Source organism: Pseudonaja textilis, chromosome 3, assembly GCF_049901715.1.
Source record: "Pseudonaja textilis isolate UNSWEBS1 chromosome 3, rPseTex1.2, whole genome shotgun sequence".
NCBI classification, from domain to species: domain Eukaryota; kingdom Metazoa; phylum Chordata; class Lepidosauria; order Squamata; family Elapidae; genus Pseudonaja; species Pseudonaja textilis.
The window spans coordinates 63,718,688-63,737,462 of record NC_141992.1 but is presented as its reverse complement, the minus strand read 5'-3'; the positions used below and the strand labels follow the sequence as shown (position 1 = coordinate 63,737,462).

The 18,775-nt window shown below is 36.5% G+C and overlaps 1 protein-coding gene across 15 annotated transcripts in view; it reads left to right on the top strand.

Annotated features, from left to right (window-relative positions):
- Nucleotides 1–18,775, top strand: part of DAB1 (DAB adaptor protein 1) — a 726,322-nt gene that overhangs the window by 692,745 nt on the left and 14,802 nt on the right. For 11 of the 15 annotated variants that reach the window (XR_015742881.1, XM_087929975.1, XM_087929978.1 and 8 more), the window contains 4 exons: nucleotides 2,273–2,329; nucleotides 14,566–14,628; nucleotides 15,224–15,332; nucleotides 16,946–17,494. Coding sequence is in view for 14 of the 15 variants with exons in the window: in XM_087929975.1 (XP_087786101.1) it covers nucleotides 2,273–2,329; nucleotides 14,566–14,628; nucleotides 15,224–15,332; nucleotides 16,946–17,494 (778 nt within the window). In the remaining variant the exon portion in view is untranslated. The remainder of the gene's footprint in view (nucleotides 1–2,272; nucleotides 2,330–14,565; nucleotides 14,629–15,223; nucleotides 15,333–16,945; nucleotides 17,495–18,775) is intronic. The other 4 variants (XM_087929981.1, XM_026707249.2, XM_087929982.1 and 1 more) reach the window with 1 other exon arrangement.

The window sequence follows — 18,775 nt, the reverse complement described above, 5'->3', positions numbered from 1 at the left end:
TTGGGTGGGAATTTCCCTTGATTCATCCCCCGCCCCCAAATAACAGCAATTCCTGCATGGGCTGTAAAGGAATGGCTGGCCCATGGTCAGATAGCAGACTTGGATAATGGTAGTTCTGAACCAAAGTTATCACACTCTTACTCTGCCATCTTAATTACTCTACCACATTGGTTTTCCAGGAGTAGTTCTCCATTTAGGGATAACTCCTCCAAAAAGAGTGCTAACTTTATCATCTTTTTGGTGTCATGAAAAGGAAATTTCGTTCTATCACGCTTATCACTGATTGGAGTCTTAATTTTACACTTGTATGCTGCATGAAAGTTTTTAATTGCAATAAAAGCTTAATTGTCCAAATTTAGCAGACTTCAGATCCAACAAATTACAATTAGTTCAAATTGAATACCTAAATAATGACTGTTGTTTCTGAAATAGCCCAGACAAATGACATAATTTACATAGTTTGTATTAGTTTATGCTATACATATAACTAATGTACTTAGTGTTTTTTCATTATGAATATATTTTGTGTGATGAAGCAAATGGTATAAATTGATGCAGTTGCCCTAAAAGCTTCAATTGTATGATGATGTAAATGAAATAAATTGATAACATACATTCGTAACATGCATTGATACAAATAATGTCAATTCAGATTTAACAGTCATTCAGAATTAACTGAAATTGCTTCCCCCAAATGATCTGTTTTTATTAGATTAAATCTTTGGTTAAAAACATATATTCTACCCTCTCCTTATATCATTTACTACTCTGAATTCTAATTATGACTCTTGCATATTTTAATTACTAGAATGTTGTTATTCTGATTGAAACTCTGAACTTCTGAAAAGCAGAAACAGTTTTGAAAGGTAGTCTGCAATAGTTAAAAATAAAATTGCAAAATGAACCGTATACGTTTTGTAAAGTCTTGCTGAATAATTTAGTTAAATTGTATTTTTCCAAAAATCAGATTTCATATCATACTGATAACATTGAATAAAAATGATTTGGGAAAATGTATCATGCAATAAATCAACTTGGTATAACCAAGCCCTATGTGTGATACCTTTAAGGAGAAATCCAGATAGCAACAACTAGGGTCACTCTAGAATAGTCAAGAGAAAAATATGTATGTCTGTATGTATTTAAGCAACTTAGCTATCTATGTATGCCTGGTTGTTCAGCTCTTCCCTGTTAAATTCAAAAGAACTACTTGAAGACATTAAAAAGCAACAGCTATATATCCCTGAAAAATGATGTTTATGTAACAAATTGTGATTACTATGGATTAATGAGCTACCAGATTGATTATGATAAGGGTATATTGTGTAATCAAGCTGTCATGATAGGAATACGTAATAAGGGGAGCCAAATTGCAGGGAAGGTGGGGGAATGGAATGAGCTGTGGTGGCGCAGTGGTCAGAATGTAGTATTGCAGGCTAACTCTGCTCACTGCCAGCAGTTCAAGTCTCACCAGCTCAAAGTCTCACCAGCTCAAAGTCCTTCCGAGGTTGGTAAAATGAGTACCCAGATTGTTAGGGGCAATAAACTGACTCTGTAAACCTTAGGTCTATAAAGCACTATGAAGTGGTATATAAGTTTAAGTGCTATTTCCATTGCTATTATCTCTGAACATGACAGAAGAACAAAAGGCATCATGGAAGCACAATTAAAGGATAAATGCCTATTCAGCATCAGATGAGGTTATTATAACTTCTCCAATTGTATGATTTATTTTTCTCACATATCTTTTTACCTTTTGAGGAAAAAAATTAAGGATGCATACGAAAAACACAAGTAGTATGAGCATAATATATAGAAAACATGACCACTTTTATCCTTTCTCAACTTTCTTATATGATAAACCAGTTACTCCCATTCATTCCTGGGAAGAGAGTGAAAACTTTACTTACTTACTTACTTACCTACCTACCTACTTATTTCATCTTTTTTCTTATGAGTGGCATAAATAGGTGTGATCTTAAGTTATATCCACAGAAGAACTGTAGATTCATTCTGAATTCTAATATACACATGTGTTCATGCTCCATTTTCAGTTCATTGCATTGGCATGAATTTAATCTCATACACAGTATTTATTCAATCTAATTATGTTATTATTAACATGAGCAAAAGCATTTTAATAAAAACTATTGGAATGGCTTTTGCTCATTTGTTAAATCAATAATAGTTGAACTCATCATTGCTGTGTCCAATAGTATATGTCATTTTTCATAAATCATCCATTTTCATATTCATCAATCATCCATTACAGCTGGAGAATGGAAACCTGTTGTTGGACATAGAGGAAAATCTTGGTAGAATCACTCAGGTAAGCTAATTCTCTGTTAGTTGTGAAAATAATTGTTCATAGATCTTTCAAAGGTCTAAGAAGACATTGATCGCTTAATATAACAAGGCAGAAAAATGCTGTTTTTTAAAAAAAATATGTTGCATTTAGGAAAAGCAATGGAATATTTTTTTTTCATGTTATATTAAAGCACATACCAGTATAACATGACAGATGGGAACTAACAAGATTCATTGTAAAACATTATATGTTACACTTTATGGAATATAATTTTCCTACAATGCAACCTATGAATGGTCAATTCTTAATGATTTGGTGACATAGATTTTAAAAGAATTCTAGGCCTCCAAGAATTTTATTTAGATTTGAATTATGACCACTTCAAGTAATGAAAAATGATCTACTTTTGCAGATGACCAATAAACGTGTCTATGTAATAAAATATTGGACTATAGCTTATGATGGAGTAACATGAAAATGCCTGCAACTGCTATCTTTTTTTGAAGAAATGTGAGAACATAACCCTTTAAAGGATATTAATTAAACTTTCAGTCTGATATCTTCAAGGTTTGGGCTGCAATGCAGTTTTAAAATGTTTCTGCATTTCTCTTAAAAACAGATAAAACAGCCAGAAAATTGTCCATTCATAAGAGAAGTTGTGTTGAAACATTATAAAAAGTATCATATTGTAACTTTATAAAATTAAAAATTGTTTAAAATGTAAGCTCTTTTATAAGTTTGTTGGCTGGCTCAGTGGCAGAGTTAGCATCTCCTGAACATAACATACCATGTTGCATATACTTACATAGAAACTTTAAAAAAAATACTGAGAAATATTCGTGTATACAGTCTCTATTCAGTATATAATACAATGTGTTATGAAAAAAAAAAAGTTATGCAGAACAGTCTAACATGAATTCAAGATTATCTCAGACCAAGATATGAAAAGTGACCTACTCAGGCAAAAACAAAATAAGTAGTATGAATAATTATTATGATTAATAGGAAGCAATGAGACATTACAAAAGAGCTATGGATTATATACAGATATGAGAAGGATCTATGCTACAAATCAGATAGAGAAGTGAATTAAAGAAAAGTAGTAAGGGAGAGATCACGGGTGTCCAACTTGATCGCATCACGTGATATATTGAGCGTTTTGGTTTGTGGAGCCTGGTGGACATGGCCTGCTCATGATTCATCCAGCCTGCAGGCCGCCAGTTTGACACCCCTGGTAGATGTAAAACAAAAATAAAGAAAAAAAACAGGAATAAGTATATCTTCCCCGTCCCTCTTCTGTTTGGTGATGCCACCTAAATTGAGGGAATATTGTGAGGAGCAATTGAGTGAGATTGTGGGAGTACCACTTCTATATTTGGGACAGTGATTACATTCATTGACCCGGTACTCATTAACATCAGCCCTCTCCCCAGCTTAGTTTATATATGAAAGAAAATCTGCAAGCTCTCTCTACAAAGCTAGAAAGTCAGCAAATCTCCAAAGGCTTTGAATCTTTCCAGAGCTATTCAAAGATATTATTTTTCTTTAAAAAAAAATTATTTAATCTATTTGAAGATTCAGTTCAAAAGGGTGTTTTGGTCTTTGAATCAAGACTTTTTTCAAATTTACATAGTCATATTTTATATAATATTAATATGATATCCTTGCTTTTAAATGCAATATATACATACCATTCTTCAAATATTAATGGTCTTAAATGATTAGATTTAGTGTGTGAAAGAATTAATGAACTTGGTTTATTTTAAATCAGCTTGGAAGTTGTGGCAAATCTGTTTCCAGAGCTCTGTATGTTCAGGAGGAACAGATTTACCATTCATAATTCTCTGATTTTGAAAATTTTCTATTTTCCCATTTGCTTTAGAGAAAAAAAATCCTCATGCTTAAAAAAAGGGTGACCAAGTAACAGGCAAAGAAGTAAACATAATTCATGTTTGTAAAATATGGCATATAAATTCATTTTTCTATTTACATGGAACATAGAATATTTACTGAGTGACAGTAGAAATGTTTAATACATAGACTTAAATAAGACATCTTAGATCTGAATGAATGAAATATTCTTATTAAATACTTTGTTCATTACATAGTTGAATGTGCTGACAACAAAATCACACAAAAATTATCAATGGAAATCAAATTTAGCAACCCATGGAGGTCTGGATTTGGAGTTACACTCAAAGTTAAAGTGGAAAAAAAACACTACAGGCTGATCCAACTTTGATGTAATGTCCTTCAAACAAGTCAAAATGAGGCTCAGTAGTGTGTGTGGCCTCCACGTGCCTATATGACCTCCCTGCAATGCCTGGGCATGCTCCTGATGAGGTGGCGGATGGTCTCCTGAGGGATCTCCTCCCACACCTGGACTAAAGCATCCTCCAATTCCTGGACAATCTGTGGTGCAACATGGCATTGGTGGATGGAGCAAGACATGATGTCCCAGATGTGCTCAATTGGATTCAGGTCTGGGAAACAGGCGGGCCAGTCCATAGCATCAATGCGTTCGTCTTGCAGGAACTGCTGAAACACTCCAGCCACATGAGGTCTAGCATCGTCTTGCATTAGGAGGAACCCAGGGACAACCGCACCAGCATATGGTCTCACAAGGGGTCTGAGGATCTCATCTTGGTACCTAATGGCAGTCAGGCTACCTCTGGTGAGCACATGGAGGGCTGTGCGGCCCCCTAAAGAAATGCCATCCCACACCATTACTGACCCACTGCCAAACCGGTCATGCTGGAGGATGTTGCAGGCAGCAGAACATTCTCCACAGCATCTCCAGACCCTGTCACATCTGTCACATGTGCTCAGTGTGAACCTGCTTTCATCTGTGAAGAGCACAGGGCGCCAGTGGCCAATTTGCCAATCTTGGTGTTCTCTGGCAAATGCCAAACGTCCTGCACGGTGTTGGGCTGTAAGCGCAATCCCCACCTGTGGACGTCAGGCCTTCATACCACCCTGATGGAGTCTGTTTCTGACCGTTTGAGCAGCCACATGCACATTTGTGGCCCACTGGAGGTCATTTTGCAGGACTCTGGCAGTGTTTCTCCTGTCCCTCCTTGCACAAAGGTGGAGGTAGCGGTTTTGATGCTGGATTGTTGCCCTCCTATGGCCTCCACGTCTCCTGATGTACTGGCCTGTCTCCTGGTACAGCCTCCATGCTCCTGCCACAGCTTGCATTGATGTGCCATCCTGGATGAGCTGCACTACCTGAGCCACTTGTGTGGGTTGTAGACTCCGTCTCATGCTACCACTAGAGTGAAAGCACCGCCAGCATTCAAAAGTGACCAATCCATCAGCCAGAAAGCATACGAACTGTGAAGTGGTCTGTGGTCACCACCTGCAAAACCACTCCTTTATTGGGGTTGTCTTGCTAACTGCCTCTGCTTTCCACCTGTTGTCTATTCCATTTGCACAACAGCATGTGAAATTGATTGTCAATCAGTGTTGCTACCTAAGTGGACAGTTCGATTTCACAAAAGTGTGATTGACTTAAAGTTACACTGTGTTGTTTAAGTGTTCCCTTTATTTTTTTAAGCAGTGTATATCTTAGTATATGTAAGTACATTGGCAAAACATTAGGCTAGAAACCTATGCAAATACAAATATGCAAATCGGGGAAACGTTTATATTAACTATATTTTATTATATATCCATATTAAGAAATGTTCAAGTTTTAAAATATGTTCATGTTTATGTATAAGAGCAATTAAAGAAAAGTTGCTCAGATGTGAACAGCTGAAAGCAGGCATAGGCAATCTGATGCCCTTCTATTTCAGTATTTATTGGTCTCAGCCAACATGGCCAATAAGGACTTGTCTAAATTGTAGCTTACGAATATCTATAGCATACTAAGTTGCCTATTCCTAGTTAGAGAAAACACTTGCTTGCAAATATTTGAAATTCAGCAATGTGCTCCAAGGAAAGAATTTCTGCCTATCAATTCCTCTATGTAAGATGTTCCATTGATCCAGTGATCATTTTTCAATCCTCATGGGGCTAGCAGCTTGGCTTATAGTTTTACTAGGATCACACACATATACCATTGTTTATGAAAAATAAATAATTGGTTCTGTGACTGTCCAGTTCTCATTATTGCAAAACGCATTTTAATTGCAATTATCATAGGAATAGTTTCTGTTAAATTCACATGGAAGCAGGCAATATCCTGATTTATTTCAAATAAAATAAGCACTTGCAAAGAAACTTATTAGTGTTGAAACAGACCATGTATTTACATTGTCAAATTAATTTTCTTAATTTCATTATTTACATGCTAATGCAATTCCTTCTAGTTCATCAGTTTGTCGTATCATCATGCTTTCTTTACATCTTTCCATAAATAATTCACTGTGCAGTTACAATTAGATTAAACATAGGTGTGCTACATTTGCAAATTCAACTGAAGGCTGAGTTTGCTATCATTCAGAACTAGAGAAACATAACAAATTTCACTTTGCCAGAGATGCTTGCCTTTGCAATAATTATTTTCTTGTAATGGTGAGGAATATCTGAGTTTCAACTTCAGACATAACATTACACAACGGGTTCTTTACCTCTGAAGCCACAATTTATATAATAGCATGCTTGTAACCTGATTGTAAAAATACTGGATGTTTTTATTCTTCTTAGAATAAAAATTTAATTAAGCAAAGCACTGCTTTATCAAAGCACGCTTGAATTCTAAAAGCTGACTAAGTATTTTCCTATAACAATTGGAAAATAAATCCCTTGTAAGCAGTAGGGGTTTTCTTTCTTCTTACTACACAGGAAATGGAACTTCAAGACATGAGTGGCATCTTATTAAATGAAGCTTTTTATAATGCTATGGATCATCATCCTCTATCCTATCTGGTACTTATATAAGGAAGCTCTAGTAGCATTTTCATTTTTTTTCTGGAAAAACTAGTAACTTTCCCTTTAAATAGAGAAGCTATTGGCATTCTCTTGGATGGGGAGAAGCCAGCTGAAATTCAGCCTCAGCGTCGAGCCTCCAAGGAAGAAGCGGTGTGGGCAAGCGGCAGCTCCGTATAGTCCCGCCAATTTCTTCAAGCCCTGAGGCTCTTAGGAGCCGAAAGTCACCCTGGACGGGAGGTAAAGGCAGAGGGATGCTTCGGTAGTTGTGAGGAGAAGAGAGTCTCCTCGACTGACCCGAAGAAAACCCCTCCATCCGAACTAAAAAAAGAACAGACAGAATGGCAGAATCGAAGCCAGGAGGGCAGCTAAGACAGAAATGAAAAAGAAAGGAGAGATCTTGTAACAGTGTGCTTAGTATTGGTAAGAATCACTCCAATTTCTGCAGTGGAATTTTCCTTGGAAAGTGGGACTCAAAGGAGGAAATTAGCTGCGATTAACAATCGGGAGTGACTGTCAGATTTAGTAAAGAAAAAAAAATATTGCAGCTAGAAGTAACTTTAAAAGTAAAGGACATATTGGATTGGTTAAGCCAAATTTCTGGACTGTATTTTTACTACTACTCAACTTGAAGAACTTTGCGAAACTATTGGAAAACAATCTTATTCAAAGACATATTGATTGTAGTTAAAGTGTTTTAATTCAGTGAGTTTTGCTCTCTTTCAATAATCCAGCATGCTTTTGAACATCCTGTTACAGCCTATTTTTTACAGCGTAATAACAGCAGCCATCGGAGCAATAAATTCCTCCCACCCAGTAAATAACAGCTGCTAGTAAAACAATTAACCCTTGCAGACTCTCAATACTACCTCATTACTTTAATCAAACACTGATTAATTCATTACCTCAAAACTTACAACTTTTCTACCTCATTACCTATATCAATGATTAGATAATCAATTTCTATAAAATAATTTATTAATGGTTTAATTGATTTATTGTTTGAATTGATTAGTGTGATTAGAGTGTTTAGTGCAAATGGTGTGATTACTGATTAGTTTAAAAGATTAAGATTCATGTAATTTAATTTATCAGTAAAATTAGTGAATTAGTGAATTTAATTGAACAGTGTGATTAATGATTAGTGTAATTAATTGATAAGGCTGATTGTTGCTTAGCAAAATTATTTGACTAGAGAGATTATTGCAATTGATTATTGATGTGATATTGGCTATATTGATTACCCAAAATTGTTTTATTTAGTAATTTAATCAATGTACCATCTTAACAAACCTACCATGCCATGAAAAAAGTCCAATGCCAAACCATAACCTAAAGAGAAAGTAATCCCCACCAATGAACCACAAGACTCCTGCACATGCCTTAAATGCTATAAAACTCTAAAGGATAATGAAAATTCCATCAAATGTTCTCTATGTAACAAATGTGCTCATCGTGACAGTTTGGGATTACCCGAGCAAATGATTCAATACCTAAAATCATCCAATGAGTTTCCATATCTCTGCAAATCATCCAGATCCAAACTGGATCTGTTTGAAAGAGTTGATACCATAGAAACATGAATAACATCCCTTGACACCATAATAGCATCCCTGCACACTTTAAAAGAAAGATTATCCAACCTTGAAAAAAAAGACACAATGCAAAAACCTGAACATCCAAAAGCTACAAACCATATCTCTATCCAACAACCACAACCCAATCCATAGTCCAATCCACAAAAAAGCATAAACCAGACAAATAATGATATCCCAGTCCTCATCAGAGAAGCTGTTGAGTGCGAATGGAAACGTCAAAATGCCATCTTATTTGGTCTAGAGGACATCAATGACAATGATGACATCACAACTGTCCGAAACATCATCAGTGATTATCAAGCATCAACCATCTCTCCTGATGAAATACTTAACATTTCCCACATTGGCCGAGAGCTCATAAACAGAGATGGCTCTGTGGCCCCACACTTCTGCAGGGTCATTTGCAAAAAGGAATCAAGCAAACGTAAATTCATTTATACTATAAATTCACTTGCCAAAAGCAACACTAACTATAAGAACCTCTGTTCTCGCCCTGACCTAACTATACAGCAACGTGCTCGCTCCCATGTACTCCACACCAAACTCAAAAAACGTCTAGACAATGGAGAGAAGGACCTGTACATTGACTACCATGCTGTCTGTATCAGAAGTAAGTCACACAATCCACAACTCAGCTTTAACCTTCAATCACAACCCTACCTCAACCAATCCACCATCACCCAAGACTAGGCACACATGCCCCTAACTACCTCAATTCCAACTACAGCTGGCCTTAAATGCAAGCTACTCAATGCAAGAAGCCTGGTAAATAAAATACCTGAATTTCTCCACTTACTAAATACAGCTAAATTCGACAACATGTTTGTCTGTGAAACATGGCTCAACACATCTCTCCCTGACTCCATTACCACAGTAACAGACTATCATGTTTACCGATCAGATCATGAAATTTGTAGAGGTAGTGGTGTTGCTACCTTCTATAAAAAGTTATTACATCTAAAAAACATCCAAGTTACCAGGAGCTTGCTCTTCTTGAGACCATCATCTGTGAACTGTCCTTAAATATCACATTTCGATTCTTACTATGTTACAGAGCACCTGATTATGACATCGAAAATGTAAACAAGCTAAATTCACTACTAACATGGGCAACATCCTGCCCACATGCTTTTATCTTTCTTGGTGACTTCAATCTACCTCATATTAACTGGACCCTAAACAAATGTACAACTGAACCCATACATGCAACCTTCTACAATTCTGTTACAAATCTGGGACTGGAACAACTAGTAACCAACAATACTAGACTGAACAACTGCCTCAATCTCATCTTCTGCAATAGTTTGAATTTAATTTATGGAATACAAACTAAAGGACCCTTTTCCAACAGTGACCACAATATGATTGATTTTGTCTCAACATACGCCCACACAAAAATCATCACAATTATGTAATACTCAATTATTACTTCAAAAAAGGCAACTATGATCTTATAGACATCCCTTGATTGTCAATCTATTCACTGGATGCAATACTGTTGAAGACTATTACAACACATTTTTACTTGAAGTCAAAAGAGTCATCAAACTATATGTACCAATAACAACTCCCAAAACAAAACAAAAAAACACATTATCCATAACAATAAGGAAACTCCAATTCAAAAAGAGATCACTCTGGCAGAAAAACAAATCTGATCATGTTGCCAACTTCAAAAGCCGATACAAAAATGTATGCCACCAGATAATGCACCAATTATCACATTAAACAAGAGGAAAACCACCTATGCACCAATTCCACCCAGCTTTTCACAATTTTGTAAACAACAAACTAAAAGACTCAAGGTCAATTCCACCCCTGATAGGACCTAATGGTAAAGACTGCAATGACAACACCATTAAAGCCAACATCTTTAACTCATTCTTTGGCTCAGTATTTGTAAACAGCAATGGATCATGCCCAGTATTTCCTAGTTGAACCACAGAAAACTACAATGATCTAATACATATAGATTTTACACAAGACAATGTTGAAAAAGCACTACGCAATCTAAAACCATCTCTATCTATTGGAGCGGATAGAATATGTGCCTACTTCTTAAAAAAGCTATCCACCACCATAGCAGAACCTCTAAGCATAATCTTTGAAAAATCTTTCAGGACCAACTCTTTGACAAACCTATGGTCACAAGCCACGGTCATGCCCATCTTCAAAAAGGGAGACCCCAGCCTAGTTGAAAATTAAAGACCAATCTCCTTATGCTGCATCACCTGTAAAGTCATGGAATCAATTATTAACCAATCCATTATCCTCCACTTAGAGACAAACAACCTACTTTCTAATAAACAATTTGGTTTCAGAAAAAAACTATCCTGTAACCTGCAACTCTTGCACTGCAAAAACATATGGACTACAGACCTCTATCAGGGCAAAGCAATAGACACAATCTACATAAACTTCTGTAAAGCCTTTGATTCAGTGGTACACGAAAAACTACTTCTAAAACTAAAATCTTACGGTATCTCTGGACAACTGTATAACTGGAAAGAAGCATTCCTGTCAAACAGACAACAAATGGTCAAAATTGGGAGTGTCCTATCAAATTCTGTACCTGTCAATAGTGGTGTCCCCCAAGGCAGTGTTCTAGGACCAACTCTCTTCATACCCTACATAAATGACCTCTGTGATCATATTAAGAGCAACTGCATTCTCTTTGCTGATGATGTAAAGCTGTTCAATGCCACAGACAATACTGCTACCCTTCAAAAAGATCTTGACTATGTATCAGAATGGTCAAACAAATGGCAACTTCAAATCTCAACAAATAAATGCTCTGTCCTACATATTGGCAAATAAAATCAGAAAATAAGTTGAATAGTCAAGACCATGTTGATGATCCAAACTCTGTCAAGGATCTTGGAGTACTCATCTCAAATGACCTAAGTGCTAGAGCCCACTGTAACTACATAGCCAAAAAGGCATTAAGAGTTGTTAACCGAACCCTATGTAGCTTTTTCTCTGGTAATATGACACTACTAATTAGAGCATACAAAACATTTGCTAGACCAATACTCAAATACAGTTCATCTGGAACCCACATAACATATCTGTTATTAGCACAGTTGAGAAAGTCCAGAAATATTTCACAAGAAGAGTTCTCCACTCCTCTACTCATTGTAGAATACCTACCAGACTTGAAATTCTAGACCTAGAAAACCTAGAACTACGCCGCCTGATCTAAGTATAGTATATAAAATCATACATTGCAATGTCCTACCTGTCAATGAATACTTCAGCTTCAACTATAACAACACAAGAGGAAACAATAGATGCAAACTCAAGGTAAATCACACCAAACTTGATTGCAGGAAATACGACTTCAGCAACAGAGTGGTCAATGTCTGGAATACTCTACCTGACTGTGGTTTCTTCCCCCAAACCCCAAAAACTTTAACCTTAGACTGTCTACTACTGACCTCACCCCTTTCCTAAAAGGTCTGTAGGGGGTGTGCATAAGCGCACCAACGTGCCTACCATCCCTGTCCTATTGTTTCTTTTATTTTTTTATATGTACCCATTTCATGTATTCACAACTATGTATATACTTATACCTATTATATTTGAAGTGATTGACAAATCAAAATAAATAAAATAAAAATAAATAAAATAAAATAGAAGATCGAGTGGTTGTGGGTCTTTATCCCTGCCCATCGGGTTAGGAGAGTTGACATCTTTGACTCTGGATGAGGTAAACTCACCCAGATGTATCTGGTGCATGGCTCCTGCTGGAAGAGCAGGTGGCGGTCAGGACAGTAAGGGTGGGGCTTGTACAAAATTCATCTTGTGAGGCAATAGCAAGTATTTCTGCCTTGTTCAGAATCATATACCTTAGTTATCTTCTGTTAGATCATTGCAATATTTTCTAATGGGGCTGCCCTTAAAAAATTAGCTGAAAGCTGCAACTGGTCCAGAATGGTGTAGCACATGAAGCTTGCTCTGCAGTTCACCTGAGTTATACGAACTACATTGGATCCCAGTTGCTTTGTGCAGCCTATTCAAAGTGATGGATATCACCTTTAAAGTCCTACATGGCACAGGGTTAGGCTAGTTGTGAGACTACCACTTTTTGAAGGTATCTGCCTGCCCTACTAGATTAGATAGGATGGGAACACTACAGATCCTCTCCCTTAAATATTGTCACTGATGGGACTTTGGAGGCATGCCTTCTTGGTGGCCACTGCAGCCTTAAAATTTGATAGATCCCTACCTTTTTAGCCACCCAGAAGCCTGTGAAAACCAGCATTAAACTAGGCTAGAGTTAACCAGCATTAAACTAGGCTAGAGTTTGTATTGGGAGGTGGTTTCATCTGGTGCTGAACGGAAGGGTATTTTTGTTTTTATCTTTGTTTTTATAGATTGTTATGGAGCTGCCTAGAATCATTATATAATAGGCAGCCATATAAGTTATGCAAATAAATAAGTACTGTTTGTTTGGTTTTTTGAAAAGTGCTACAGAAAGGATTTAATTGGTTCTTTTTTCATCTCTGAGACCCTTTATTTACACTAACTTGACCTCAACAGTTAGCAACCTTTTCCTGAAATGTGTCCATAAGAAAACAAACTTAAAACTCAAACTTAAAACTTAGTTCTGTACACTGTTTAGAACAGTAGTTTTAAGTTACTTTACACATTCTGGCCATTTAAAAGATATGAATTATGTCTGAAAGATATATTTGACTCTTGAGTATTAGTAAAGATGAAAAGTCCTACAAACATGGCAATTAGCATGGTCCATATTAATCATTGTACCTCATTTTCTTTTAAAGGGACAAAGCTAAATATCTTTCATTGGTGGTGTTTCTGAAGTTTAATCCAGTGCTTGTCAATCCAATTATAGATATTATTACTTTCATATCTCTTCTGGATATGTGATTAAATGTCATTTTTATTTACACTGATTTCAAATTGTTTTATTCGAATTGAACAGAAGGCCATCTATGTTTACTGTTGGTTTTATTTATTTGTTTGCTCCTTTAGTTTGTAATATTAATAAGCCGGTTTTCAATGGCTCAAAATGGGAAATAAGACAATATTTTGATAATGGGATGAACTGTTTCAAACAATAAAAAAGTAAGATAAACCAGCATAGAAGATGCATAGAAATCAAGGCATAAGTGATGGTGCAAAGCTTCACAAGGATGTTCATGGGCTTCTCTTTATGTTCGATTCAGTTAAATACAGGTAGTCCTCGACTTACAGCTGTTCATTTAGTGACCATTTGAAGTTACAACAGCACTGAAAAAAGTGACTTATGAACTTTTCACTTATGACCGTTGCAGCATTCCCAGGGTCATATGATGCTCTTTTGTGACTTTTTGACAAGCAAAGTCAATTGGGGAAGCCACTTAACAACTATACTAACTACTAATTTTAACAACTGCAGTGATTCACTTAACAACTGTAGCAAGAAAGGTCATAAAAAGGGGCAAAACTCACTTAACAAATGTCTCACATAGCAACAGAAGGTTTGGGCTCCATTGTGGCCGTAATTCAAGGATTACCTGTACAGAAATCAAATTAATATATCTGCTCTGGATGAATAGAAAATCCCTTCCCTACAAAAAACAAAAATAAAAAAAGATGCTAAACATTAAAATGTAAAATACTGCATTATATTTTTTGGCATGTTCCCCTAAGTATCCAAAAACTGGCAATCAGTACCTAAATAATTTACAACAGATAATATTGAGAAATTGAACTTGCTTTCTCTCCGCCATGGTTTAGAAAAATATGGCTAATTCTGTCTTATATTGAAATTATTTACAGGCTGTTCCCCAACTAGAACTGTTTGGGGATATGTCCACTCCTCCAGATATAACCTCTCCCCCTGTAAGTATTGCTGTTAAAATTGCTGGATTATTTGTTGCATGCCGATGTAAACATTTGTATAATATCAATATACAACACATTTTGATATTCATGAGAAAGACTGAAGACTGGGTTTGACAGGATTCCAAAAGGGTTGTAGACATACTACCCAGTTTGAATTTCTTCCTCTATAACATTGCTAATTATCTTACTTTTAAAACCCTAATTATTTATGCTAATCCCCTGTGAAGTTACTAAAATTACACAGCCTTAGACTTTTATGAAGAAACAGGTGCTGAAAGAATTTGCATATATTTTAGAAGTTGCAAAATAACACTTTCAGATTTTGCCAAGTATCTACAAATTTTATGAGAATTTGGTGGTAATATTTCTCATCCTGTTTCTAGTTATAGGTAGCTTTCCTTGTCACTTGTTAATATTTATCCCCTCTCTCCCACTACTCCCACCCATCATCCACTGTTGGCTTTTCTCGTTCATGCACTAGCTCTTTTAATTAGGGAAAGGATATGGAACTAGTTCTTGGCAATGAAAGCAGCACATGAAATACGACCTGTGACATCTTATCAAGGCATTTTAATTGTTTCTTGTTTTATAGACCCCTGCAACTCCAGGTGATGCCTTTATCCCATCTTCATCCCAGTCACTTCCTGCTGGTACAGAGGTATTTAGTTCTGTACCTTACAGCACTGCTGCTGTACCCTCAGGTAAATATTTTCCATCAAGATATTTAACTAGAAATTTTAAGCTCAATCTGGGACGAAGGGATGTTATTGTGTTACACATCAAAACATTTGAAGCCCTAAACAAGGGGTCCCCAAACTTGGCAACTTTAAGACTTGTGGACTTCAAGAATTTTGGGAGTTGAAGTCCACAAGTCTTAAAGTTGCCAAGTTTGGAGACCTCTGCCCTAGACAGATACTGTATGATTTATAATTTTAGTTATTGGGTACTGATTCATACCTCTTTGCTCACATATCATTATCTGTAACATCTGAGCCATTGCAGACTTAACATCACAGACAGAATGTTTACCTCATCTCAGCCAATTTTTTTTCAATCATTCTTATTTTGAAAATTTGGCGGAACCCTTGAGAATTTGATTTCATAATCAAAGTAGTAAATCACTCTTACTTATTAAAGGACTGTTTGATCTTAAGATTATTTATTTTTCTTTTGAAGCATCAGTAGCGCTAAAGGATGAAAACTATTGTTCAATATTCTTCAGAGACCAAAATGCAAATCTAGTTAATATTGTGCCCCACTTTTGAAACTCAAAAAGGTTTTCTTACTTGTTCTTGCTATTTTTGAATTCTGAAACAGTTGCCACTGACCCACTGCTAGGTCAAGGTATAATTTCACATTTATGCATAAGGTATGCATACCTTAGGCTGTAATAGTTCATCATCTAAAAGCAAAATTCTGAAATTCTGATTTGGATTCTGAGGGGTTTGTAGCCGAGGCTTTGACTCACAAGTGTGGCAGGCAGTAGCATGGCCAAAGATTTTTATGTTGTTCCAATTGAACTCTTCTAGCTTCACAGATGCAGAAGTTGGGTCTAAGGAAGTCTTCTTACTTTCAACAAACTTACCAAATTGTCCCAATTTTTTCCGTAAATAACATTTCATCTATATTTATTCTACTGACTAGTTAACTAAGCTCTTTTCTGTCCATTATAGGATAAAGACAAAAAAAGCATTAAGATTCAAGCCTATAGCTTTTCAGAAATATTTTATATTTTAACAAACTGTTGTTCTTTTCAATCTGACCTCATGATCTTATGGGCATTAAAATAAATATGATTGAAAACATTTTGTTGCATCTTGCTTGGAAATGCCAAGTCCCATCAAGTCCAAAGCAAGTTGGTGGGTAAGGAATGCAATTCACATAGTATGGAAACTGGTGTATGTGCACTGTACACACAATTTGGAAAATTATAATTCTGCTATATCCATTATCTCTGACTCTCTCCCTCTCTCTAAAAATATTGCTTTTTTGCAGCTTATATGAATACATACTTGGATGTATAGTTGTCATTTTTCCAAACAAGCATAAGGAACTAGTTTCTTGCATAAATCAGCACCAATTGCATAAGTCTTTTTGGACAGTCTTTTCAGGGTCAAAAATACTCGTTGGATGATGGAATAGTGTCAAAAATAAAAGAAGAAATAAATAAGTTTGGTTATTTTAAAAAAGAGTTTGGGAACAACTTGGAAAATGCTTTTTCTCCTAGGTTAGAAGCATTTGTGTTTTGTTTCAATTGCTCTGTTTTTGCCATTCTTGCATTGTCCTCACTGTCCATTCTCTTTTCTTTCCAAAGGTTATGTTGCAATGGGAGCTGTCCTGCCTTCCTTCTGGGGACAGCAACCACTTGTTCAACAACAACTGGCCATGGGTGCTCAGCCTCCAGTTGCTCAGGTGATGCAAGGAGGACAGTCAATTGCATGGGGACAACCTGGGATGTTTCCTCCCACCCAGCAACCATGGCCATCTGTAGCTGGTCAGTTTCAGCCTGCTGCCTTCATGCCAACACAAACTGTTTTGCCTTTACAAGCAGCCATGTTTCAAGGTACCATTGTTCCCACTGCTACTGTTCCACCTACCAGTGATTCCACTAGATCAAGTCCACAGACAGATAGCCCAAGGCAGCAAGCTGGAAAAGAAATGTTTAAAGATTTCCAGATGGCTCAGGCACCTCCAGTACCATCACGAAAACCAGATCAGCCTTCCCTCAGTTGTACCTCAGAGGCCTTCTCCAGTTACTTTAACAAAGTTGGAATGGCACAGGAAGCAGATGATTGTGATGACTTTGATATTTCTCAGTTAAATCTGACTCCTGTGACGTCTACAACACCATCAACAAATTCACGTGAGTATCTCAGTGTTTGTGCTCTAGCCTTGTTTCTCTTTTTTTCTGAGCCATATGCATTCTGTTTGAAAGTGGGAAAACATGAACTTCAAATAATCACATCAGATTTATGGAAATCTGTACATTCTGCTTTCATGAATTTCACTTTGAATAACAATGTAATGCTATCTTAAAGAGGCTAAGAACCAGAACTAGATTTGTATTCAGTAGCAATTCAATACTTTTTTTTTCTTCCAATAGTAGCTATCCTTGATGTAGTGATAACTTGCCAGTTTTGAATTCGGAATCTCCAGCCTTACTTGATTAATGTGATAACATTATTGTAAAAACTTTTTATGTGAATCAATCCATGTACAATGAACTGCAGGTGAAAAAAATGATATCCATACTATGGTATACTTTGAACTTCTCATGCAACAGTTGCCTATGAAAATAGTCAAAAGCAATATTGTTGATTTTAGATTTGATTTCTTTCAAAATATTATTTAGTTATTTCAAATACTCATATGGCTGTCCATTATAACTGTGTGGCTTCCAATCACTAATTAAAACAATATCAATATTAAAACCATAAATATTAAACACCTAGGCCAAAGTTAGGTTTCTAACCCACAGTCCTTCATAAAATCCTCTCACCTATCTCAAAGTACCTCAATGCTGGGGGAAAATCTGAGTTTCCAATGCTTTTTGAAAGGTTGAGAGGATACCCCAGGGTAAACAATGTTCCATAGTGCAGGTATGGAAAAGCAGGCTTCCTAGCTCTCATAAGAGGGCAATGTTTAAGGGAAGGGACTAGGAGTGTGCCCATACTATCTAATATGATACGATGAGTAGATGTCCTTAGGGAGAGGTAATCCAGCAAAAAAATCTGACCTTGGACTTTAAAGATGAACAGTTTTTTTCCCAGAAGAAGACTGATAGCCGGTGCAGTTCGCACAACAATGGTGTTACATGGGTAAATCTAGGGTAACTCATCACTGTGTCTGCTGCTCCATTCCGGACTGGTTGTAGCTTCCAAGTGGCCTTCAAAGATAGCCACATGTAGAGTGCGTTGAAATAATCCAAATGGAAATTGAGTAAGGCAGGAAAGCCCATGAGCAAAGACTCAAAGTCTAGGAAAGGGTATAATTAGAACACCAGACAAATCTATGCAAAGATTCCCCGAGCCACATCTGCATAAGCAGGAATCATGAATCTAGGAGTGCCTCCAAACTGCACATCAACTCAGTCCAGGAAAATGCCATTCCATCCAGTGTTGAAGATGAAATATGAACTGGGCCT